This window comes from Marmota marmota, unplaced genomic scaffold, assembly GCF_001458135.2.
Source record: "Marmota marmota marmota unplaced genomic scaffold, marMar, whole genome shotgun sequence".
NCBI lineage: Eukaryota > Metazoa > Chordata > Mammalia > Rodentia > Sciuridae > Marmota > Marmota marmota.
Genome location: NW_026000108.1, coordinates 18865462 through 18887158, shown reverse-complemented (window position 1 = coordinate 18887158; position 21697 = coordinate 18865462). Strand labels below are relative to the sequence as shown.

General features: G+C 36.0%; 1 protein-coding gene across 4 annotated transcripts in view; it reads right to left on the bottom strand.

Annotated features, from left to right (window-relative positions):
• The window catches only part of Pi4k2b (phosphatidylinositol 4-kinase type 2 beta), a 33279-nt gene extending 16646 nt beyond the window's left edge, over positions 1 to 16633 (bottom strand). The window contains exons 1-9 of one of the 4 annotated variants that reach the window (XM_048784286.1): positions 15560 to 16633; positions 14044 to 14198; positions 12104 to 12304; positions 11376 to 11507; positions 9441 to 9594; positions 8252 to 8319; positions 5546 to 5645; positions 1424 to 1557; positions 76 to 135 (exon numbers count right to left, since the gene is read on the bottom strand). In XM_048784286.1, the coding sequence (XP_048640243.1) occupies positions 76 to 135; positions 1424 to 1557; positions 5546 to 5645; positions 8252 to 8319; positions 9441 to 9594; positions 11376 to 11507; positions 12104 to 12304; positions 14044 to 14198; positions 15560 to 15578 (1023 nt within the window). In that variant the 5' untranslated portion in view covers positions 15579 to 16633. Of the gene's footprint in view, positions 1 to 75; positions 136 to 1423; positions 1558 to 5545; positions 5646 to 8251; positions 8320 to 9440; positions 9595 to 11375; positions 11508 to 12103; positions 12305 to 13513; positions 13653 to 14043; positions 14199 to 15559 lie in introns of those variants that run through there. The other 3 variants (XM_015482004.2, XM_015482003.2, XM_048784287.1) reach the window with 3 other exon arrangements.
• Positions 16634 to 21697: the final 5064 nt, after the last annotated feature.

Sequence of the window (21697 nt, the reverse complement as noted above, 5' to 3'; positions counted from 1 at the left end):
ATTTCATTTCTAATCACAGGTTACAGTGATAATGTCTCAGGAAGTTTTTATCTTAATCATCAAAAAGTGACCTACCTGACCCCTCATCACAGACATCTGACTTTCAAAAGTAGCTTTGTCAAAACTTTTGTCAGTCTATTACAGAAAGGAAAAAAAAAATTATTATTATTATTCCAAAACTCAAAACCTTTGAAACAAATATAGAATTAAAAAAAAAAAAACTCTTCCATATAGCAAACAAGGTCATTAGAAATTTTTCTCAATTGATAAAATAACAAGAAAAGAACATTCTCACTTAACATACTTTTTCTATACCCCTAGAATGACAAGGAAAATTTAATTTGTTTATATCTTGTTTCAGAAAGGATTTAAGATGATTTTCTAGACAATGAGTTCAGGCTTTTCAAGAATCAGATCACTGCAATCACCAAACTCATATAATTCATACAGTAATTTTGTAAAAATTCAACTTTTAAGGAAAGCAATATCTCAATTTTGATGTAATCTCACTTGAAAAGATACTAAAAAAAGATAGTAAGTGTAACTTTACAAAATTTATGCTTCAGGAAAATAAAGTTGCTAAATCCTGTTATATTAGGTTCTACTGCAAGCCAAAATACAAGTAGTAGTAAACTAAATTAGCTCTACTTGGAAAAATCTTTTTTGTTAGGTGTGATGGTAAATGTCTGTGATCTCAGCGACTTGGGAAGCTGAGGCACGGGGATGGCAAGTTTAGGGCCAGCCTTGACAATTTAGCAAGACTCTGCCTCAAAATAAAAAGTAAAAACAAAGGCTGGGAATGTAGCTCAGTTGTACAGCACCCCAACATTCAACCCCCAGCACTGGAAAGAAAGGAAAATAAAAGCTCTTTTTAAGGTTTCTTTCTTTCTTTTTTTGTAATAATCAAAACTAAACATTTTTTAAAAACACTATGCTGACTGTTTGCTTTATTTATTTTTTCCTTTTCAAAAACTGTACAAGCACCTGGGTTATAGATGAGAGCCAAGTATCAGAGGTAAATGCAAATAAACATTGGTATAAGACAGACATGTGTCTGCATTTTAAATCTGGGCAATGAACTTGACCTTTCTCAGCACTACTTCATCAAGGATGCTGTAGGGTTGTAGTAAGTTTTAAGTGAGACATAAATAAAAAAGCATGATGCTGCCAGGCCCAGTTTCACATGCCTGGGACCTTAGCTATTAGAGTGGCTGAAGTAGGAGGATCCCAAGTTCAGGGCCAGCCTGGGCAACTTAGTAAGATCCTCTCTCAAAATAAAAAACAAAGGGTTGGACATAATAGCTCAGTAGTAGTGTGTGTGTGCCCAGCTTATGTGAGAACCTTGGCTCAAACCCTAGTTAAAAAAAATAATAATAATAATGTGCAAACATCATCTCCACACACAAATTAAACTTTTATTTACCTTAAAAAGTTCATAAAGATCTTCACATAAATCTTGCACAAAGTTCATGTCAGAAATATATGGCAGAACCAAGTTTCTTGTTTCTTCAGAAAAAGGAACTTTTGCTTGAGGAAGCCACGCCCAGTGAAATGGATCTAATAGAAAATAATCAGTGGCAGAAAATGGTTTATTTAGACTCACATTTATCCTGTTTCTTTCCTACAACTCCTAGGTCTCCCAAAGAAAGGACAGGAGAGAGAAGTTAGGAGAGTAAACTATTTTTTGTAATTCAAATTAATCAGATTCCAAGTTCAGATAGCCAGTTCAGATGGTAAAGCACAGTAAGGTCTAACCTGAACTAGTTATATTTCTGAGTTTGAGATGGTAAAGAATCAGAATTTGTTGAGTCTATTTCAAATAGTTCTATCCAAAAATGTATTTGAATCTATCTGTTCAGAGATTGGTGGGTACCCACTAATTATCCACAGCCCCAGACTGAATACCATAGGTGAGGTTTCCTCGTCCCCCACAGCTATAAATCAACTGAAACTGCAGCATTTGTATATAGAAGACATTCTAAATTTTTATAATATCAGAAAGTAAATAGGTAGCTTTAAGGGATAAAAGATCTATAACTTGGGTAATGATGTAGCTCAGTGGCAGAGCGCTTGCCTATCAGGTGAACTCCTGGGTTAGATCTCCAGCACCACAAAAAATAATAAGAAAAAGAAAAAAGAAAAGAATCCATATTTCTGGGTAACTAGTGGTCCCTACAAGGAGACCATTAAATTCACACAGTACCAGGACTTGAAAGATTTGCATAACGGTGGAATCTTCTAGAAAGGGTACGTATGCATATTCCAAACCCCCCAGTTTGGTTCCCACCACTCAGAGAGCTTGAGGAAGAAATCTTCCCTTGGAGCCACTGATACTCATATCTCTTCTATAGATCTCTCTGCACACTGCGGGAGGTACTAATTGCATGCTAAAGCCTTTCCTCAGGCCCCCATCTCCTGGAAGGTAGGTCCAATTCCCTTCTCGTCTTTCCCTGAAGAGTTTCATAAAGGGAAAGCCCTTATTCTTTGCCTGCCTTCACTTCTTATCCCTCAACTTCATCCAAAATCCCTCCCTGGGCCCCCGAGTCATCCCACAAGGGCTCTTCACTGACCCACCTGCAGTCCTCATGCTACTTAGTCTCTGCAGCAAGGAATTTCACCTTTATGAAATTCCCCCTCTATGGTTCTGGAGATACCACTCTCTCACAATTTACTTTCTGTCTTATAAGTCACTCCCTCTCTCTTGTGCTGGCATTTCCTCCATTCTTTCAACATCAGCGTTCCTCCAGACTCTAAACTCAGTTCCTTTCCTTCTTTACTTATTTAGCATTCATGAAACATTTATCAGGCTCTTATGTTCCTAGCACTGGATTAGGCAATGGTGTTTGTTCTCCTTGATTTCCCTGGGTGATAGCAAATACCACCATGGCTACCACCATGGCTTCCAGATGACAACAGCAGTTTAAAAACTATATTCTCAATAGCAATTCCTCTTCAAGATCCAGACCTTTAATACCCAACTACATGTTTGATAAAATTTACCAACTGTCTTACAGAAAACCTAATACTTCAAAATATAATTTGAACACAGTTTCCCAAAGATTAGGAAAAATAAAATGGAAACAACACAATTCAGTCAACAAAAGATAGGAAAAGCAAAAGGGAACAAATGAGAATTCACAGTCAGGAGAAAAAAAGATAAGATGGCAGAAAAAAGTTCAAACAGTTTATTAAGATTTAAACTATGGAGTTAAGTGCACATATTAAAAGACTCAGACTGGGTTAAGAAAAATGTACCCAACGTTGTTTATTAGTCATACACTTAAAACAAAATGATAAAGGTTAAAAATAAAAGAATTGTCTAATACCAGGTAAATGCCAACAAAAAGAAAGGAGGGATAGCAAAGTTGTAACAGGCAAAATAAAAAGCAAAAGACGGAGAGGGATAAAGGGCAATATAATTCACACAGATTAAAAACAAAACAAAACAAAACAAAACAGAAAAACCACCAAGAACATAAAACACTGGACATTTTTGTGAGTGAAATACAAAGTAAAAAATGCAAGAAGAAATTGACAAAATCACAATCAAGGTGATCTTAATTGCCTCCCCAAAATTAAGTGGTTTAATTAAGTGGTCAAGAAATAAGTCAAGGATTTGATAGGACTAACAACCAACAAACTTTAATTAGTAGACGTAGACAGAACTTTGTGCCAAACACATTTTTTCAAATATAGTCCTCCAAATCAGCCACATATAAAATCATAAAGTACATTCTAATGAATTGCAAAAAATAATTCACTTGTGTGCATGTACGAATGTAGAAGAACAAATTCTATCATTATATATAACTACAATGCACCAATAAGAAATGTGGAAAGAGAAAAAAAATTCACATGCCATTTTCATGGATCACAATGCAGTAACATAGGACAACTGCAACAATACACACTTAAAAAAATGTCAATAATCAAAACAACCAATATTGAAATCAAATAAAATACTTCTAAGTTACTTGTATCAAAGAAATCAGAGAATACAAATAAGCAAAGCAGAACAACATGGCAGAACTCATCCAATCAGTAGTTTAGCTGAAATGATACCCAGATGAAAATATATGGCCCAATTATAGCATTTATAGTGCCATAATTTGGATTTTGAATGTCATCCAAAGGGCCATGTGTAAAATGCTCAGTTGTCAGCCTGCGGTGCTACTGGGAGGTGGTGGAACTTTGTGAGAGGAAGTTAGGTCACTCGGGGTGTGCCCTTTAAAGCAATATTGGGACCTGGCTTCCTCCTGTCACTCTCAGTTGCTTTCTAGCAGCCATGAGGTAAGCAGTCTCTGGTACATGCTCTCACCACGATGTTCTATGCTACCACAGGCCCAAATCAACAGAGCTAAAAGACCATGGATGGAAACCTCTGGAACCATGAGCCAAAATAAACCTTTTCCTTCATTAAGTTTATTTTCTCAGTTACTTTGTCACAGTGATGGAAAGCAAAACAGGATGAACATAATAAAAGATAGAACACATAGTTAATGAAAAAAAATCAAGCAAGCAAACTGAAAATCTGATCAATAAAATAACCTGCAGAAAAGCAAGATAAGTAAGTAAACAAACAGTCTAATGCTTAACAAGCAACAAATCTTTGACAAGCTTAAACATTAAAAAAAAGTAATTCATAGTAGGAATTTAAAAGAGGTATAATCATAGTTAGAGATTATTTTAAAATTTTAATTACTACATATATTTTAAACTACGCAAAAATCAAAAAACAATGTAGTAAACTCCCACATTCCAAATAACCTAATTTAGTTATTAATAAACTTTTGTGAAATTACTTCACCTGTTCTATCTTGTCTCTACCTCCACAAATATTTAAAGGCAAATTCTACATATCACTTCATTTCATCTTCTAAGAAGTTAAAATGAAAAGAGGGGATTAAAAAAAATTGGTGGGGTGGGGACGAGGGACTGAACGCAGGGTCACTTAACCGCTAAACATCATCCCTAACCTTTTTTATTTTTTATTTTGAGACAAGGTCTCATTAATTTGCTTACGACCTCTCTAAAATGCTGAGGCTGGCTTTCAACTCGTGATCTTCCTGTCTCACAGCTTCCCAAATGGATGAGATTACAGGTGTAATTAAATGCCTGACATTTAATTTTTTTTTAAGTTATAAGAGAATTCTACATAAAATGTTATACTCACAAATCTGAAACTCCAGATATCATAGATAATTTTGAGCAAACTTAAAAATATCTGTAACTGGCTCAAGATATAGAAAACTTGGTATTTAACCATAGAAGAGACTCGGAAAGAAATTAAATCACTATTGAATGGGAGGGGGGCAGGCCCAAATCATTTTATAAGTGAATGCAACTCACAATATTAACCAAACAATAGACAGCAAGACCCATGCAGTACACATCTTTGTATTCCCAGTGCCTAGAACTGAATCCTAATAAACGATTATACTTATACTTCATCCAGTTCTGCTATTTTGATGTCTACACATCTTGTTCCCTCCCTGCTTTGGAAAAGAGACTATGATAGAATCTACAGATGGTTCTAAATACTCACATGTTCTCCATTCATCAGGATGTTTAAAAGGAAATGCTAGACCATTATCAATTGCAGCTACTTTAATAAGCAATTCTTTATCATTGATCCAGTTTAAGACCTAAAGAAGAAAGAATGATCTGTTGGTAAAAGCACCTATATAAATATTTCCAAAGGATAAATTATTTATAATACTTACTGAGGTTTAAGGACATATTCTTTCTCAAGAGTCCATAAAAGGGCTGGGGTTGTAGCTCAGTGGTAGAGCGTTCGCCTACCAAGTGTGAGGCACTAGGTTCGATCCTCAGCACCACATAAAAATAAACAAAATAAAAGTATAAAAAATATTTTAAAAAAGAGTCCATAAAAATTAAAATTGTTGCAAAAAAAATGAAATAGAAAAAAAGAAAATCAAAATCAAAACCAAAACAAATTCACCCAGGAAGGGAAGAGACTATTTTAAAAAACCAGTAAGAATTTCACAAATGCTAATTTAAAAATTTGACACAACATGTTTACTTGGTAATGGTTTCACTTTTGTCCCCTGTTTTTGGAGAGTTTGAGAATATTAAGACTTTAAAAGTGATATTCTAAGCTGGATACAGTGGTGCATGTCTGTAATACCAGCAGCTTGGGAGGCTGAGGCAGGAGGATTGCAAGTTCAAAGCCCTCAGCAATTTAGCAAGCCCCTGTCTCAAAAATAAAAAATAAAAAAAACTAAAAAAAGAAGCTGGGGAATGGCTCCATGGAAAAGTGCCTCTGGTTCCATCCCCTGTACCCCACCCCCACCAAAAAAAGTGATATTCTAGATGCATTGCTTAGATGTTTGATATTTGCAAAATATTATTGATTTCTTTAAGTTAACAACTTAACAAAATTACCTTATTAAAATTTAGTCTTTCTTATAGTCCCATGGAAACAATTAGGTTACATATAAAGTATTTCTAAAGAAAATTCCTCTAAAAGACTATAACTAAATATAATAAGGTCGAGCAGAAGGAACCTCAAGATATTCTTGACTACAGAATGTAGGCCATTCCTGACTTCTACATTCTTCTGTAGGAGAAACCAAGACCTCAGGAGGAAGACAAAGAGTATTTCCCATGATATAAAGACAGGTGGTTGGCATTAGTAAGTGTCCTAGATAAAAGAGCAAGAAGTGAAAAGGGCTATTTTTAAATTAAAAATTCTACTGTGAAGATGTGCCAGGTTTCTTTGTTTCTCTTAGTTTATACCAAATCTTACCTCAATAAACATACACAAAATACTCAGGGCGAAAGAAGAAAGTTTTCAACAAATTTAATTATCCAAGATATACCAATAAAACAAATTCAGGAGGTATTACACACATATATATTTTGTATGTATTTTAAATCCCTTTCTGCTATAACTGCCATTTATTTTTTATTTCTATCATTCTTTTTCCTATTTACAACTTTGTTGAGGTATAATTTATACAAATAAACCTTACATGTCAAAGGGTCCTATTTGATAAACCTGAACAGATGTGAAAGCTTCACCCAAAAGTTTCCTGAGTTCCACTGCAGTTCATGCCTCCCTCTGCCCGGTCCCCAGTACCCACTCGTCTGCCTTCTGTCAGTAGGGGCTGATCTGCATTTTCTAGACTTTTATGTAAATGGAATCATACAGTATGTGACCTTTTATAGCTTCTTTCACTCAGCGTAGTTTTAAAAAGATTGATTCCCTTACTATGTGTATCAAGTTTGGTTTTTTTTATTACTAAGTATTGCATATGTATTTTAAAATTTCCTGGATAAACAATTAAAAGTACAAATGCTTCAAAGTGATGCAAACATTTTAAGTGACAATTTAAGAACACAGAAATTATAAGTACTGGAGAAATTATTTTTCTTAATCACTTAAAATTTTCTCAAAAGTAGGGCCAGGTTGTTGTAAACTAAAAACGTCTAAAAATGTCTTATGTAACTAATATGTGAACTTAGGTTACTCAGAGTTGATAGTAATGAATACTAAAATTTTTATAGTGTTAAGAGTCTCAGTTTATTCTGTGTTAAAACCAGCTTCTAGGTGAAAGTTTTCTTTAAGTTCAGTGGGTATAATTCATAAGTGAAGCATACATGTTCCACTGCATTAGGTAATATTAGATTACCTAATACTGAATCAAAAACTCGGAAGGAGCCAGTGCAATGGTATACACATGCCTATAATCCCAGCACGTTGGCAGGCTGAGGCAGGAAGATCACAGGTTCAAGGCCAGTCTCAGAACTAGTGAGACCCTGTATCAAAAATAAAAAATAAAAAGAGCAGGGACTGTGGCTCAGTGATATAGCACCCTGAGTTCAATTCCTAGTACCAAAAAACTCAGCAGGAACTGAACTAATAAAATACAAAAATACCAGAAACCTTAATTACATAAAAGCAAAGTAAAAATAGTCATTCTGCAAATTTCCCAAGCTCTAAAAAAAAATGATACATCTGGTATCATTCTTCTGTTTTAATACAAAACAAAAAATAAAGCTGCCTAGAGATAATAAAAAATAGAATCTGGAAATTCAGTGTAAACAAGTGACAGAAAAAAGATGAGAAGAACAGAATTAAAATCAAAGATTTAACAAGGGAAGGAGGAGATAATGGAGAATAACTTAATTTCAAGAAATCTTTTACACAAATTGACTGTTGTGTATGTGTGTGTGTGTGTGTGTGTAGATAAAGATATATTTACTTATTCATTTAAAATTTGCTTACCTCACGGTCAGTTTCTTTTTTACATTTCTCCTTTTCATATCTGACTAACCAATTATCATTTCCTCTGTCTTTTAAAACAAACAAAAAAATTTGTTAATTGATTTTTATGGGCATTATAGATGAATATCAAGGGGAGAAATCTAGTCACCTGCCGATTTTTGAGATTTTCATTGATTTTCTATAGCATACGTCTACCATATCAAAGTTTCAATTTAAAACTAAAAACAAACAAACAAACAAAAAAAACCCATAAATATTTGGGACCATTTATTGAATGTTTTCTCTGTGCCAGATACTGTTCTAGGGGCTTCACATGTGTTAATTCAATCCTTATAACCTACCCTGTGAGGGAGATATGATTATTAGATTAAGGTTATTAAAATCAAGGGTAACTTCCTCTTCACCTGAGAAAGAAAAAGCATCTACCCTTCCTGCTAGGCAAATTTCCAAACAGGTTACCAGGGTACTGGGGTACTCTGGACTACACACTAATTTTAGTATTAATTTAAGATCATATTAATTAAGAAGGTCAATGTAGAAAATTACATGATGCTTTTTCAGAAGCTAATATGAATGAGAAAACATTCCAAACCAGTAGTTCTCAAACTTTAGAGTGCATCAGAGTTACCTGGAAAACGCATGAAAACACAGTCCTTGCCCCGCTGCAGAGTTTTTGCTCAGTAAGTCTAGGATATTGTACAAGAATGACCCTGAGAATCCAGGGAACTACAATTGGGACCTACTGCTTTGGACTGTCTACATCCAAATTTGGAATTAGATTATTTCCTTACAAAGCAGAACAAATATAAAGTTTAATGTATTTGTAACTATGCTAACAATTACACAATGTCAAAATGAGCATCTAAACTAAATTATACAATCGAGTTTTAATTTTTCATATTATGCAGATAACATTTCTAATATCTGGCCTTGTCCTGCTCCTAGGAAATTTCTCTTTAGGGGCCAAGAATTGATCTCTGTCACCCAGACAGGAGCCTGGTATGAGTCAAACCCCCCAGTATAGGATTAATTATGCCCAGGAGAGTTTGTACTATGTCTGTTTTGAAAACAGGTAGAAGAAGTAGCTTTAAGATTTTTGCATCAAAATTTTATAGCTCTGATTTAGATAACAATAGTACAGTTTGAAAGCTAACGAGATCGGAGTGAACAAATGAGAGAACTTCAATACCTGTGTTTCTGATGATGTAATCCAAAACAACTAATCTTTCAAATTGTGACTGAAATTGTTTTCTAATATTCTCAGGCAAAGGATCAGCTTCAAATTTCCTAAGCCAATATTCAGCCTCCTTGTAACCTTCAACAAATAACTGAAAGGAACCAATCTACAATTTTAAGAACTATAGTTAGAAACGAAAGTACAAGAACAAAGGGATTAATTTTTAATTTCTCAGCAGTACTGTCACAAAATGTTATACAAACATAATAAGAAAAATAGAAGAGATAACGCTAATTTAGATAAGCATATTTATCAAGAAACCTATTTTTACACACTAATTTTAAATAATCACATGAAGAATGCACAGCAAATAAAAAATGTTCAACCCTAGACTATTAAGGAGCATTGCTAGACTAGACTTTTAAGCAGCTATTTCGGGATAATCAAAAAGGAAAATAAACATATGCCCTCAAGGTGACACTCTTAACAAGAATGCTGCTTTCTAAAAATATTCATTAAAGTGAATTTAATTATGGAGGCTAAATTGAACATCAATCCTGATTATTTCATAATAGTGCAATTTTAATCATGAAAGAAACGTTTCAAGACTCTTCTTAAAACATAAAATACAGAAAATAATTTTATTTTAAAAATAATAGTGGATTCTTTGACTATTCAGATTAAAGATCCTGTCATAAATTTTAAAAGAACCATAACCTCTATAGTATTTTTTTACATAGTTCTTTCCTTGAAAATATATCCATTTTAAAAGACATTTTTGTTACTAAAATTTACTAGTTAACATTAAACCATGTATTAAAGATGGAAATACAAGTTTTCAACAGCAGATGATGCCTGGGTACTGAGCAATCTTCACAAATGCAAACAAATCACCACACACAAAAATCTATTCCTTATCCCAACATTTTATAGTCTTGTTGTTGGCATGATTTTTTTTTTAAACAATTCCAACGTTTTCTTTAAGGCACTTATAACTAAGTAGTAGTAGTCATTAATATGGAAACCATAGTCTCCAATAGTCATGCTTATTTTAGCACATCCAAGAAGGAAAAGGACTTACAAAAAGTCTTAGAACTCCAAGTTTACTTGGAGTACAATTTTTAAAATTAGTTAATCATGAATTTCCACTCAAAGTCTTTTATCTAGATACACGTAGAGCAAAACCAAAACAAAATTGTAGGTCAAGTTTATTTTTAAAAAATAAATCCTAGAGTTTTTCTAGGATGCCTTTCCCATTAGCCCTCTCCACCTTTGCTTAGTTAGCTGCTAATCATCTCTCAGTTTATTTTAAAGTGATTAGAAAAAAAAAAGATCTAATGTGCAATGAGCAAACACGGCTGCTACCATTTACTGAACCATAACTATGTACCAAGTACTTGACCTGAATTTCTCAAGTTTATCCTAAGAGGTAGTTCATGTCATTCCCTACTTCATAGAAACTAGGGCTGACAAAATACAGACCCTGCCCAGGTCTCATGCTAACTAGTATAGAGACAGGATGGAACCCAGCTCCGACTCTAGATCGGAACTTTTGGCCATTACTTTATAAAGCCTTTGATACAACATCATCTGGGAAACATTCCCTGCTCCTCCAGACTCAGTTAGGCATCCCTCTTCTGCATCTTTTCTTGGTGTGAGTGGTGTTGGGGATCAAACCCAGGGCCTTAGCCTGTTATGCAAAAGCTCCACCACTGGGCTATAATCCCAGTTCTAGGCATCCCTCTTTGAACCTCTCAAAGCTCCCGAACTTACTACCTATCAAGCACTTTATCAAACTGCATTGAAATGGCTTGGTTACTATGAGCTCCTCAAAGAGGAAAAAGCTTTTACTACTATAACCACAGTCTAGAGTGTGATGTTTAGCTCTAAGAGATCAGGCTGAACCTCCCAACTACATCCTAAGTACAGCTTATCACAGTAACTCACCTTAGGAGGTAGTCCTATCCGATGAAACTTTCTACCTACTTTTGGCACTTTCTGTAAGGCATACTTTTTGCCTCTTGATTTTGCTCGGTCAATTGCACTGTAATTAAATGTCTCACTGACAAGCCAAACCACCTAGAAACACAGAGTTCAGAAAAATGGTCAGAATTTGCATTATGATATTTCTATCCACGTACGCAATCAAATTCACTCTAATCCTATAAACGAGCAAAGTTTAAGGCTATAGCTGAAAATCTAAGATAGAAAGGCCAGGGGATTTTGTGAAACCATGGAACATATCTCTTTTCTCAAAGAGGTATAAAAGTGACCTAAAAATTTCTAGTGGAAAAAACTAAGCAAGAGTTTTAAATTGTAGAATTAGATATGAACATTTTGAGGATGGCAACAATTAAAACATACAAAGTCCAAAAAGAAACCAATAGCAGCCTTGTAAATAGCTATCTTGACCTTCCACAAATCTTGATCCCTCATTTTTGTCTACTTTCTAAATGCAAGTCCTTCCTCCTCTCTGTGTTAGCTCCCGTGACCTCCCAGGAACAAGAGCCATTCCCTTGCATGCTTGTGGGTCTATGTGAGGACAAGTTGGCAGCTGCTCATACTCTTGAATTACCAAGAAGGGATTCCACTTTAAGGCTCTACCATTAAGTTATTACTAAAGTACTCACAGACAAGTGGGCTAAGTACTTGACTGGAAACCCACTCTGCTTTACCTTTGTTTTAGGTACAATGCCCAGATGAAGCTTTTCATCCAAGAGGTAGGCCCCAGCCTCAGAAAGGTAGCCCTGGTTGGGAAGCAGGCAGCCTCTGCCAAAGCAGCAAGGGCAGCAGACCTTGTGGACATACTTGGTCCATTTTGGATTCAATTGACCATAAGGCTCTTCTGATTTTGGTTTAAAAACACCAATAATTTTCTAAAGGGGTAAAAAGGAAAAATCTTATTAGGCTTTTACATGTGTGGAAGCAGACATATATATCAAACACATTGCTATCCATTATTTTACATATAGATTGAGAGAGAGAGAGATAATAATCCACAAAACACATTCTCATAATTTATTTCCTCCTATTCCCGGACCCAGATTTAGGCATAACCCTCAAGTGTTAAGAGGTTTGTTTTCAATCACATTTTACTCATTTCCATTGAGGATCTAAACTCAATAATTCCTTGGACCAGTACTTTTCAAATAGTGCTCTGACAAACCTTAGAAGGTGAGGGCAAGGGTTCATGCCATTTAACCTGTGACCTATGCCATTTAACCAGATTAACTCATTTGTTTTATATTAATGGACTTTGAGGTTAAAAAAAGGTGTCTCACCAATTTTAAATGTTTGAAAACCACCACTTTAGGTCAAACAGTGTTACTATTCAGAAACTATTAAACACCCAAGCCACAAGTTTGTTTAACATCTACTTTCCCCACTATGGCGTACATTCTAAAAAGGCTGGAGCTTTGTTAGTGCTGCACCTCTAGTACTCAAAGCCATATCTGAAACACATTAAGCTTCCAAGTGTTTGCTAAATAAACTAATAAAGTCTATGCCAAAAAATATTTTTCTAAACAAAGGGAATAAGATACATTGAATAACTATGCTGTCAGCTGCTCTTAGCCTAAGAGTTTCCCAGTTATGTTTTTCATGAACCAATCTTTTAAATAAACTCCTTTATTTAAAAGATTGGTTCATGAATGTCTAAAATCTCTATAACCTTTTGTACTAATCTGATACAACATATATATATATATATATATATATATACACACACACACATATATATTTTTTATCTTAACTTTTAAGGGAAAGGACTTTGCTATGTTGCAAAGACTGGTGGCCCCAAACTCCTGGGCTCAAGTGATCCTCCTGCCTCGGACTTCTGAGTAGCTGGGACTACAGGCATATGCCCTTGTGCCTTGTGCCCAGGTACCTACAACTATCTTAAAATCTCAAAGGAGGACTATGCTTTAAAATTACGTTGAAAATATAACTTTAATCTTTGAAAAAAGGGGGTAAAATTGTGAACTTTCTTATCTCTCAAAAGAGGACTTGCTGGTTGTGCATCAGAAGGCTTTTAGAAAAGATGAGATCAATTTTTGAAAAATTCTAGACTAAATGGAAGAAATTACCATAGAAATTTCTTTTTTCTGCTCCAGAATCATTTATTCATTTCACTTTTGTGCATTTCAATGACTTCACACTTCAGGTTACCCAACCTCCTTCCCTTGGCACAATGCCAGAAAAAATATATCTAGAGAAAAATATAGCCTTGAAAAAAAAAAACAAGCATTGGAAATGACATTAGACAAGCTGTGAAAGTTTCAATTTCTACTCTGCTTGGCAAGTATGGTAATAGACTATTTTAAGGTGAGGACTTATTGACATATGCTCAACGAATCTCCAAGTGAACAGGGTATTCAGTAATTGCTTGAAACCAAATAGAAGCTGTCAGAATAGCACTCTATAACTTAACAACAATAAGCTCTATTTCTATAGATGAGGGTGCTTTAGTAAAAAATAATAACAAAAAAATTGTGCTTTATTTCAGAAAAGAGAGTGCAATCGAAATTAATATCTTCAGAAATTCACAATGACTTCAGATTTAAGTTAGTGTTTTCCAAAATTTTCTTAGTATATAGTAGGTCTGTGAAATTCTCACCTTCTTAGGATCCTTTACAAAGTAACTTCCACTTGAGCCTTGAGAAATTCTTTGTGGAAAAACTCCCAATTCTATTGCTTGTTCTGCTCTCAATATAATATCGGCAAATTCTGGATCATCCAAGAATGCATTCATCTCTGAAAGGCCCGTGGTCACTGCATTAAGAAGAAAGATTAGCCTCGAGAATGCTCATGATATGGACCTAAATGTGTAAATTTGGTTATTGGCGTTAGGACAGAGGTACAGAAAAATGTAATTAAGTACTACATGGACAGCTTTGATCCTCCTTCCTGACCACTTCTAAGTTCTAAACAATGCCATATGGAAAAAACTTTACTATTTGTTGAAAAAAATCACACAAATACCTCTCACTTCTTTGAACTCCTCTGCAATGATTCTGTCCTTCATCCTTCTCTAGCTCTAATTCCACAGTCTTGTCTCAAATCCTATCATCAGTAACTACAAATTCTCCACAATTTTTCAAGCACCTCCTAGCTTCCTAGTTTAGTCCCTCCAGCATAAAATTCACCCATCCTACAGGAACCTACAAGCACTGATCTCCTTGTTATCCTTGGTCTTTACTCCCTTCATGTGCCCCACTCCTTGACCACCTTAAATATGGCCTATCATTACAGAATCACTCTTCTCCCTCCCTTCATCATGGTCACCTGGAAAAATCCCAGTCCTGGTGAAACCTGTCTGTTGACTCTATGCCTCTGCCAGGATAGCTGAACTTGACCAGAGAAACGCATATCAACTCAAATTCTCAACACCTCCTCTCCCATCCTCTCTCAGCAGATTATCTATCTAGCTGCCTACTTCATGACGTGAAAAAATTAAAAAAAAAATGTCTCTTATATACATATATATGTGTGTGTGTATACGCACACACATACACACAGCACCACACCTACTGATCCACTGCTTAACTATGGGTCAACACTGATGATTTCCAAATTTCTCTCTCAGGCCTGGACTTGCAACTATTATTCAACATCTCTACTTGGATGTTAACAGATGGCTCAAAGTTTATTACCCAAAACTCAATTCTTCATCTTTAACACCCCCCACCCCAAGACTTCATCTCCATTCCTCCCTGTTGTAGCTGCTGGCAATTCAAAATCTTCCAGTTGTATAAACCAGAATAAGCTGCAGAACCTTAGAATCATTCCTGATCTTCCACTCTCACCTTCTATCTCCAACAAGAAAGTTGTGTAGGCTCTACTGCCTAGTGTTTGGAGCCCAGCCTCTTACCATCTTCCATGTTACTTAGGTAATTATCAGTTCTTGCCCAAATTATTATAAGAGCCCCCTAACTGGTCTTCCTCTTTCACTCCTGCCTTTCTACACTCAACCAAGCAGCCATAGTAACCCTCTCAAAACAGGACAGACTGCATCACTCCTTTGTACCTAACAGTTCAAGGGCTTCCCATCTCACTCCAGAAATGAAGTGTGTCTTCTGCAGTTTCCGCCCTTATCCTAGACCTGCTGTCTGGAGCAAAGGCCTACTACTTACCCTCTTCAGTGATGCCCATCAAATAGCTGAAGGGCCTTTCTTGTTCCTCTGAGTCTTTCTCCACCTCCTTCCACACTGAAGTGTTCTCAGGCTTTTCAGCATCGTACTTGTCCTCATTTCCTGCCTCAGTATTTCATGTACTTGTCCTCATTTCCTGCCTCAGTATTTCAATGTTTCCTCTCCAAATATGGTCTCCAGAACCAAGTAACTCATGAACAGAATAGACACCTCATCCTCAATCTTGACACTGACCCAAAAGAAAGAGTCCCTAGAATACTGTAGGAGTTCCTCAGGAGTTCCGTCATAATACTAATTTATATTGAAATCGCTGAACTCTTGGACTACTCTTGTTCTCTCACAGTCTACACCTGAACAGCTCTTTTGGGCTACGCAAGACTTCACATTATTACTAGTAAGTGTTACCAAGTTGGCTATGGGTTAGGTGTGTCATAGAACCTCCTGTTGTTCCTAACGTGAAGTCCATAGTCATTTGTCAAATACTGAACAATTCAGTTTCAACCAAAATCAATCAATTAGAAACATTTCTGTAGAAAATAAAGCAGGATGTTCTTGCCACATTATTGAGATAATATCATCCTACAGGAAGCTACACATTTTTTTCTTTGAACATGGTTTGCATTTAGCATCAAAATCCAGAAGAGCACTTTAAAAAAATAACTGGTCCTACTATCTAATTACTGTCAGAAAAAAGACCTATCAACTCTTCTAAAATGAAAGCAAGTGGTTTTTAGTAGATAATTTTTCCTTAACTGATTCATTACTGACAATTACATTCTACAATTCTCTGCATGCTCATTACTTAAATGTACTTTGATAATGAGTTTAATGTGAAAGGCACCCCCAGATATTATACTACTTCATGCAACATATGATATGGATAATCTGGTTTGAAAGTTTATTATCAGTTTGATTTTTAGTAACTCAGTGCTGGAATAGAACCCAGAGACTTCTGTTCGCTAGGCAAGTGCTCTAGCATACAGAGCTACACTGCAGCCCTCTGGGTTTTTGCTGTGTGTGTGTGTGTGTGTGTATGGTATTGGGAACTGAATCCAGGGACAACCTATCAATGAGCTATATCCCCAGTCCTTTTATTTTTTTATTTTAAATTTTGAGACAGGAGCTAAGGCTAACCTTAAACTTGCAATCCTCCTGCATCAGCCTCCTGAGTTGCTAGAATTGTAGGTGTGCACCACCATGCTCAGCTTTTATTTTTATTTTGAGATAGGGTCTCACTAAGTTGCTGGGAATTTGTTAAGTTGTCTAGGCTGGCTCAAACTTGCAATCCTTCTGCCTCAGCCTCCCAAAAAACTAAGATTACAGCATGTGCCACCACACCAGGCTATCTTTGATATATAATTATATTTATATATATTCCATTGAAACTGTGGTCACTGGGGCTGGGGTTGTGGCTCAGTGGTAGAGCACTCGTCTAGCATGAGTGAGGCCCTGGGTTCGATCGGAACCACCACATAAAAATAAATAAATAAAATAAAGATAAAAAATTTAAAAAGCCATGTTTAAAAAAATTGTGGTCACTATCTTAAGAAATAAAGTATGGCATTTTGTGTTTGTGTCGGAATACATTCAAAATTATTTTCTAAGTAGCCTCATATACTCCCTTTGGGTCAATACTAGGAAGAGACGGTGGCCTTCTAGTCAAGTTCCAGTCTCGTTCAGGCTCCTCACTTTTCACAGATGTCCAAAGTACCCCTGAAGCTTTGCTGTTCTCATGACTATTCCAAGCTTCTTTCCCATGGATATTTCTTATTCATCCTTCACACTTACAATACTATAACAAAATGATCTAAGTTCCAGGAAAGCAAAAGATCTTTGTTTTGTTCTCCGATGTATCTTATGTGACTAGAACAGAGGTCCTGGCACATGGCAGACCCTCAATAAATTTTGTTCAAAAAATAAACAAACTAGCTGGGCACTGTGGCATATGCCTATAACCCCAGCAGCTCAGGAGGCTGAGACAGGAAGATCAAGTTCAAAGCCAGCCTCAGCAACTGCAAGGCAATAAGCAATTCAGTGAGACCCTATCTCTAAATAAAATACAAAATAGGGTGGGGGATGTATCTCAGTGGTTGAGTGCTCCCAAGTTTAATCCCCAGTACCAAAAACAAAAATAAAAATAAAATCTGATCATGTCAATTAAAAAAAATTAACACAGGGTAAATTACCAATTTTAAATTTAAGTAATTAAACAAACAATTAAAACAAACTCATCCTCCCTTAAGAGTTAGAATTACCCCTTTCCCATCCTTCCTTACCTTACCCACTAACCAGAATATTTCTAGAAAAAAGTGCTGATAAGTCTGATGAACTGAACGCTACCTTTAGGATTCCAATGCTAGATGTCACTCAGCTGAATCTTCCCTGTCCCCTACACATCTAGGGTACTGCTCCATGCCTCTGTGGAACCTCAGATTTACCAGTCAGAGTATGGACAGTCTGTTAGAACTACTTCTTCTAATTGACTAAGTCCTCCTCCAGGCTACACAGCTGTGTAGGGAGGCATGCATGTGATAGGTCACTATTCTTTCAAGACCTTGATTTCCACAGGTACCCTGTAGGCATACATATTTGATGAATGATGTATCTCTAATGAATGGAAAACAAAGAACTGTGCGTGCTGTATTCTAAGCAACAGCTGAGGAATAATCTCCAACACATCCCTGCTCCATTTCAAAAACTCAGTTATGGTGACTGTCAGACATCTGCAACTTCTACTCTTCTAAACTTTCCTCTAAATGAAACCAGGTTATCAGTGTCCTGAACTTGGATCAAGCCACACTGTTAACACCAGCTATTAGAATTACTTCTACTGAAAAGGACTTCAGGAAAGTTATAAGAACTAGACTTATGAATTCAATCACTTTTATTACAAAGATGTTGTTCAGCTTATAGTCTCTTCTCCAAGAGAATGTGTGACAAGTTATCATTTGTCAGTTCTGTTTTGGTTCAAACAACAAGTTCAACTTCATGGTCTCCCTAATTGGTTTCTTTCATGTTAGCTATTCAGTAATCTTATTTCAGTACTCTTATTCCAGTCTCCATCTTATTTAGTTTACTACCCCTTTTCTCATCTTTCTTCACATTTATATGATTTTCTAATTTTGAACATGCATTTTTTGAACATGATTTGAACACTACCTTTAGGGTTCTAATGCTAGGTTATGGTGACAGTCAGACATCTGCAACTTCTACTCTTCTAAACTTTCCTCTAAATGAAACCAGGTTATCATTTAGGGTTCCAATGATTCAAGCTATCGTGAATCATTAAATGACATAAATAAAATTTCATTTTCCTTTGTGAGTTCTAATTGTTCTGTTAGGCTTTCCAACAACAGACATGTATGTGCTCAAGTCTGTACTAACTGGGACCTTGGAGAACTCACTTCACCTCTCTGCGCTTTATTAAATGGGAATAAAAAATAGCACTCACTTCATAAGGTTGGTTAAAAATTAACAAATGCGAAGTACATAGAACTATGCCCAGCACATACCAACTGCTACATAGATATTAGCTTTTATCATCTTTAATACTATGCAATTCACTGACTAAAATGATAACTAGGACAAGGAATGCCACGACTCCTACTTTGATAATGATTTAACAACCAACACTATAGTTTTTGCTATTTCTAGACTTTGTCAAATGCCTTATTAAAGATAACAGACATGTGACTAAAGTATATAAAGTTCCTGTTTTTATAAACAAAACAGCTAAGCATCATAAATGATGTTAATCTAAAGGCAAGAATGTCTTAGACCTAAAGGTGGTTTGATGGAAATTGGATGATAACAGACAAAGGAAATAATGGCCTCATTTAAAAAAAAAACCCTAAATTTTAAACTAATCATAAGTATTTTGGGGGGAGGGATCTCTTTTAAACACCTTTAAGTAATGTTTATAGTTCAAAACTATTTTAAAATCCCATTTTAAAAAACTCCATAATAACCAAAGTAACAATTGTTTTATAACACTTAGGGATCTAGCTGGGCGCAGTGGTGCACGCCTGTAATCCCAGCAGTTCAGGAGACTGATGCAGGAGGATTGTGTGTTCAAAGCCAGCCTCAGCAAAAGCTAGGCACTAAGCAACTCAGTGAGACCCTGTCTCTAAATAGGGCTGGGGATGTGGCTCAGTGGCCTAGTGCCCCTGAGTTCAACACCCCCCACCCCAAGACTTCATCTCCATTACTCCCTGTTGTAGCTGCTGGCAATTCAAAATCTTCCAGNCCCCCCCCCCCCGCCGTCTTACCAAAATAAATAAATAACATTTAGGCATCTATAGCAAAATGGAAAAGTGCAGGACATGAAAAAGAATTAGGCTTTATCTAGTTCTGTCTTTACCACTTCCCAGATATTTGACTCTGGGCAGACCACTTACCTCTGAAGTTTTATGAACTACCAACCATCACAATTTTATTAATTTTACCCAAGAAGGATGGTCAATGAAAACTAACTATAAATTGTGATAAAAATATCACCATTAAAGAGGTAGGCCTTCTTTTCAATAAGTCATATGTATTCTAACTTCCATATTCTAGCTTCACTTTGACTTTTTCTAGCCTTAATATTATTTATTTACAAAAAAAAACTCCTCACTTTCACACAACAAATGCATTTTCTGGACTTTTGGCCCTAATAAAATCTAGCTATGATGTTAACTTTGAGGTGGAAAAAGGCAAGCTATCTATGAGGATCTTGGTTACTTCACAGACTGGATTCTAGGTAATAGAAGTCCAAACTGCCAGTGTAGTTAGGTGAATGTGATCCATTTGTGATCTGGTTCCAACTTCACGTTTGTTTGCTCGACCAAGGGTCGTACTGAAAATGCGCCCATTAGCCTAACTTTATAATAGTAGCATAGATGCACATCAGAAATGTTGGCTAAAGCTTAAGAGTGGGCCAGACGGCTTCCTCTTGGCCTCTTCAATTTAGAGTATTTATGTTTGAACAGAAGTTCAAATAGAACTTGAGTAACTTACTCTATCCCAAATTCTTTACGTACATACTAGTAGCAGGGCAGGTAAAAATCTGGAAGTTCAAAACTCGGGAAAAACTAAGCAATATTAATACAAACTATCTTCTTTGTAGCGTTTAAGTGTTGCAAAGAAAGATACTCCAAAACACTGTGTGCACACCATCTCTTTAAATCCACCCTAACACCGGCAAGTAGGTGTAAACACCACCATTTCACAAACAAGTTGGTCTCTTCTCTAGCAATAACTATATCAAGTCTACTCGATTTACATGAAATTAGTCTCACTTCTCTCCACAAGCCCCAAACTCATTTCTTCAACAACGATCTATGCTACAGCAGCATGCCTAAACTTTATTTTCAATTACCCTCTTTCAAAGGTGATCCATTCATTTAACAGTGAAAAGGTGTGTGTTTTAACGCATAATTATAGAAACGACTCAAGAAATAAAAACCTTTGAAAGAGATAGATAGCAGGAGCTATCTATTTTGTTCAAAAAATAAACAAACTAGCTGGGCACTGTGGCATATGCCTATAACCCCAGCAGCTCAGGAGGCTGAGACAGGAAGATCAAGTTCAAAGCCAGCCTCAGCATCTGCAAGGCAATAAGCAATTCAGTGAGACCCTATCTCTAAATAAAATACAAAATAGGGTGGGGGATGTATCTCAGTGGTTGAGTGCTCCCAAGTTTAATCCCCAGTACCAAAAACAAAAATAAAAACTGATCATGTCAATTAAAAAAAATTAACACAGGGTAAATTACCAATTTTAAATTTAAGTAATTAAACAAACAAAAACAAAAATAAATTCGTCTCCGCCCCCTCTAACTAGCGTCACAATAACATTTAGTTGGAAAACGTTTTGAAACGTTTCTGGATATTCTTGCTGTACATCTCTCTCTCTGCTGTCATCCACCCTGCAAAGTCACAACTCTGGGAACTTGTGGATAGTTTCGAATTATTAATTCAGAACTCACGTCCAAACTTGAGCAAACAACTTACGTCACTCTGTTAAGTTTTCTTCAGTGTCTGGCTGCAGTTTGGACTCACTTTGGGGGGAAATCTAAAGAACTGGGAGTTTAATGACAATCGCTGGTCCACAGCCTACAGACAGTGGACAAGGCGAGAG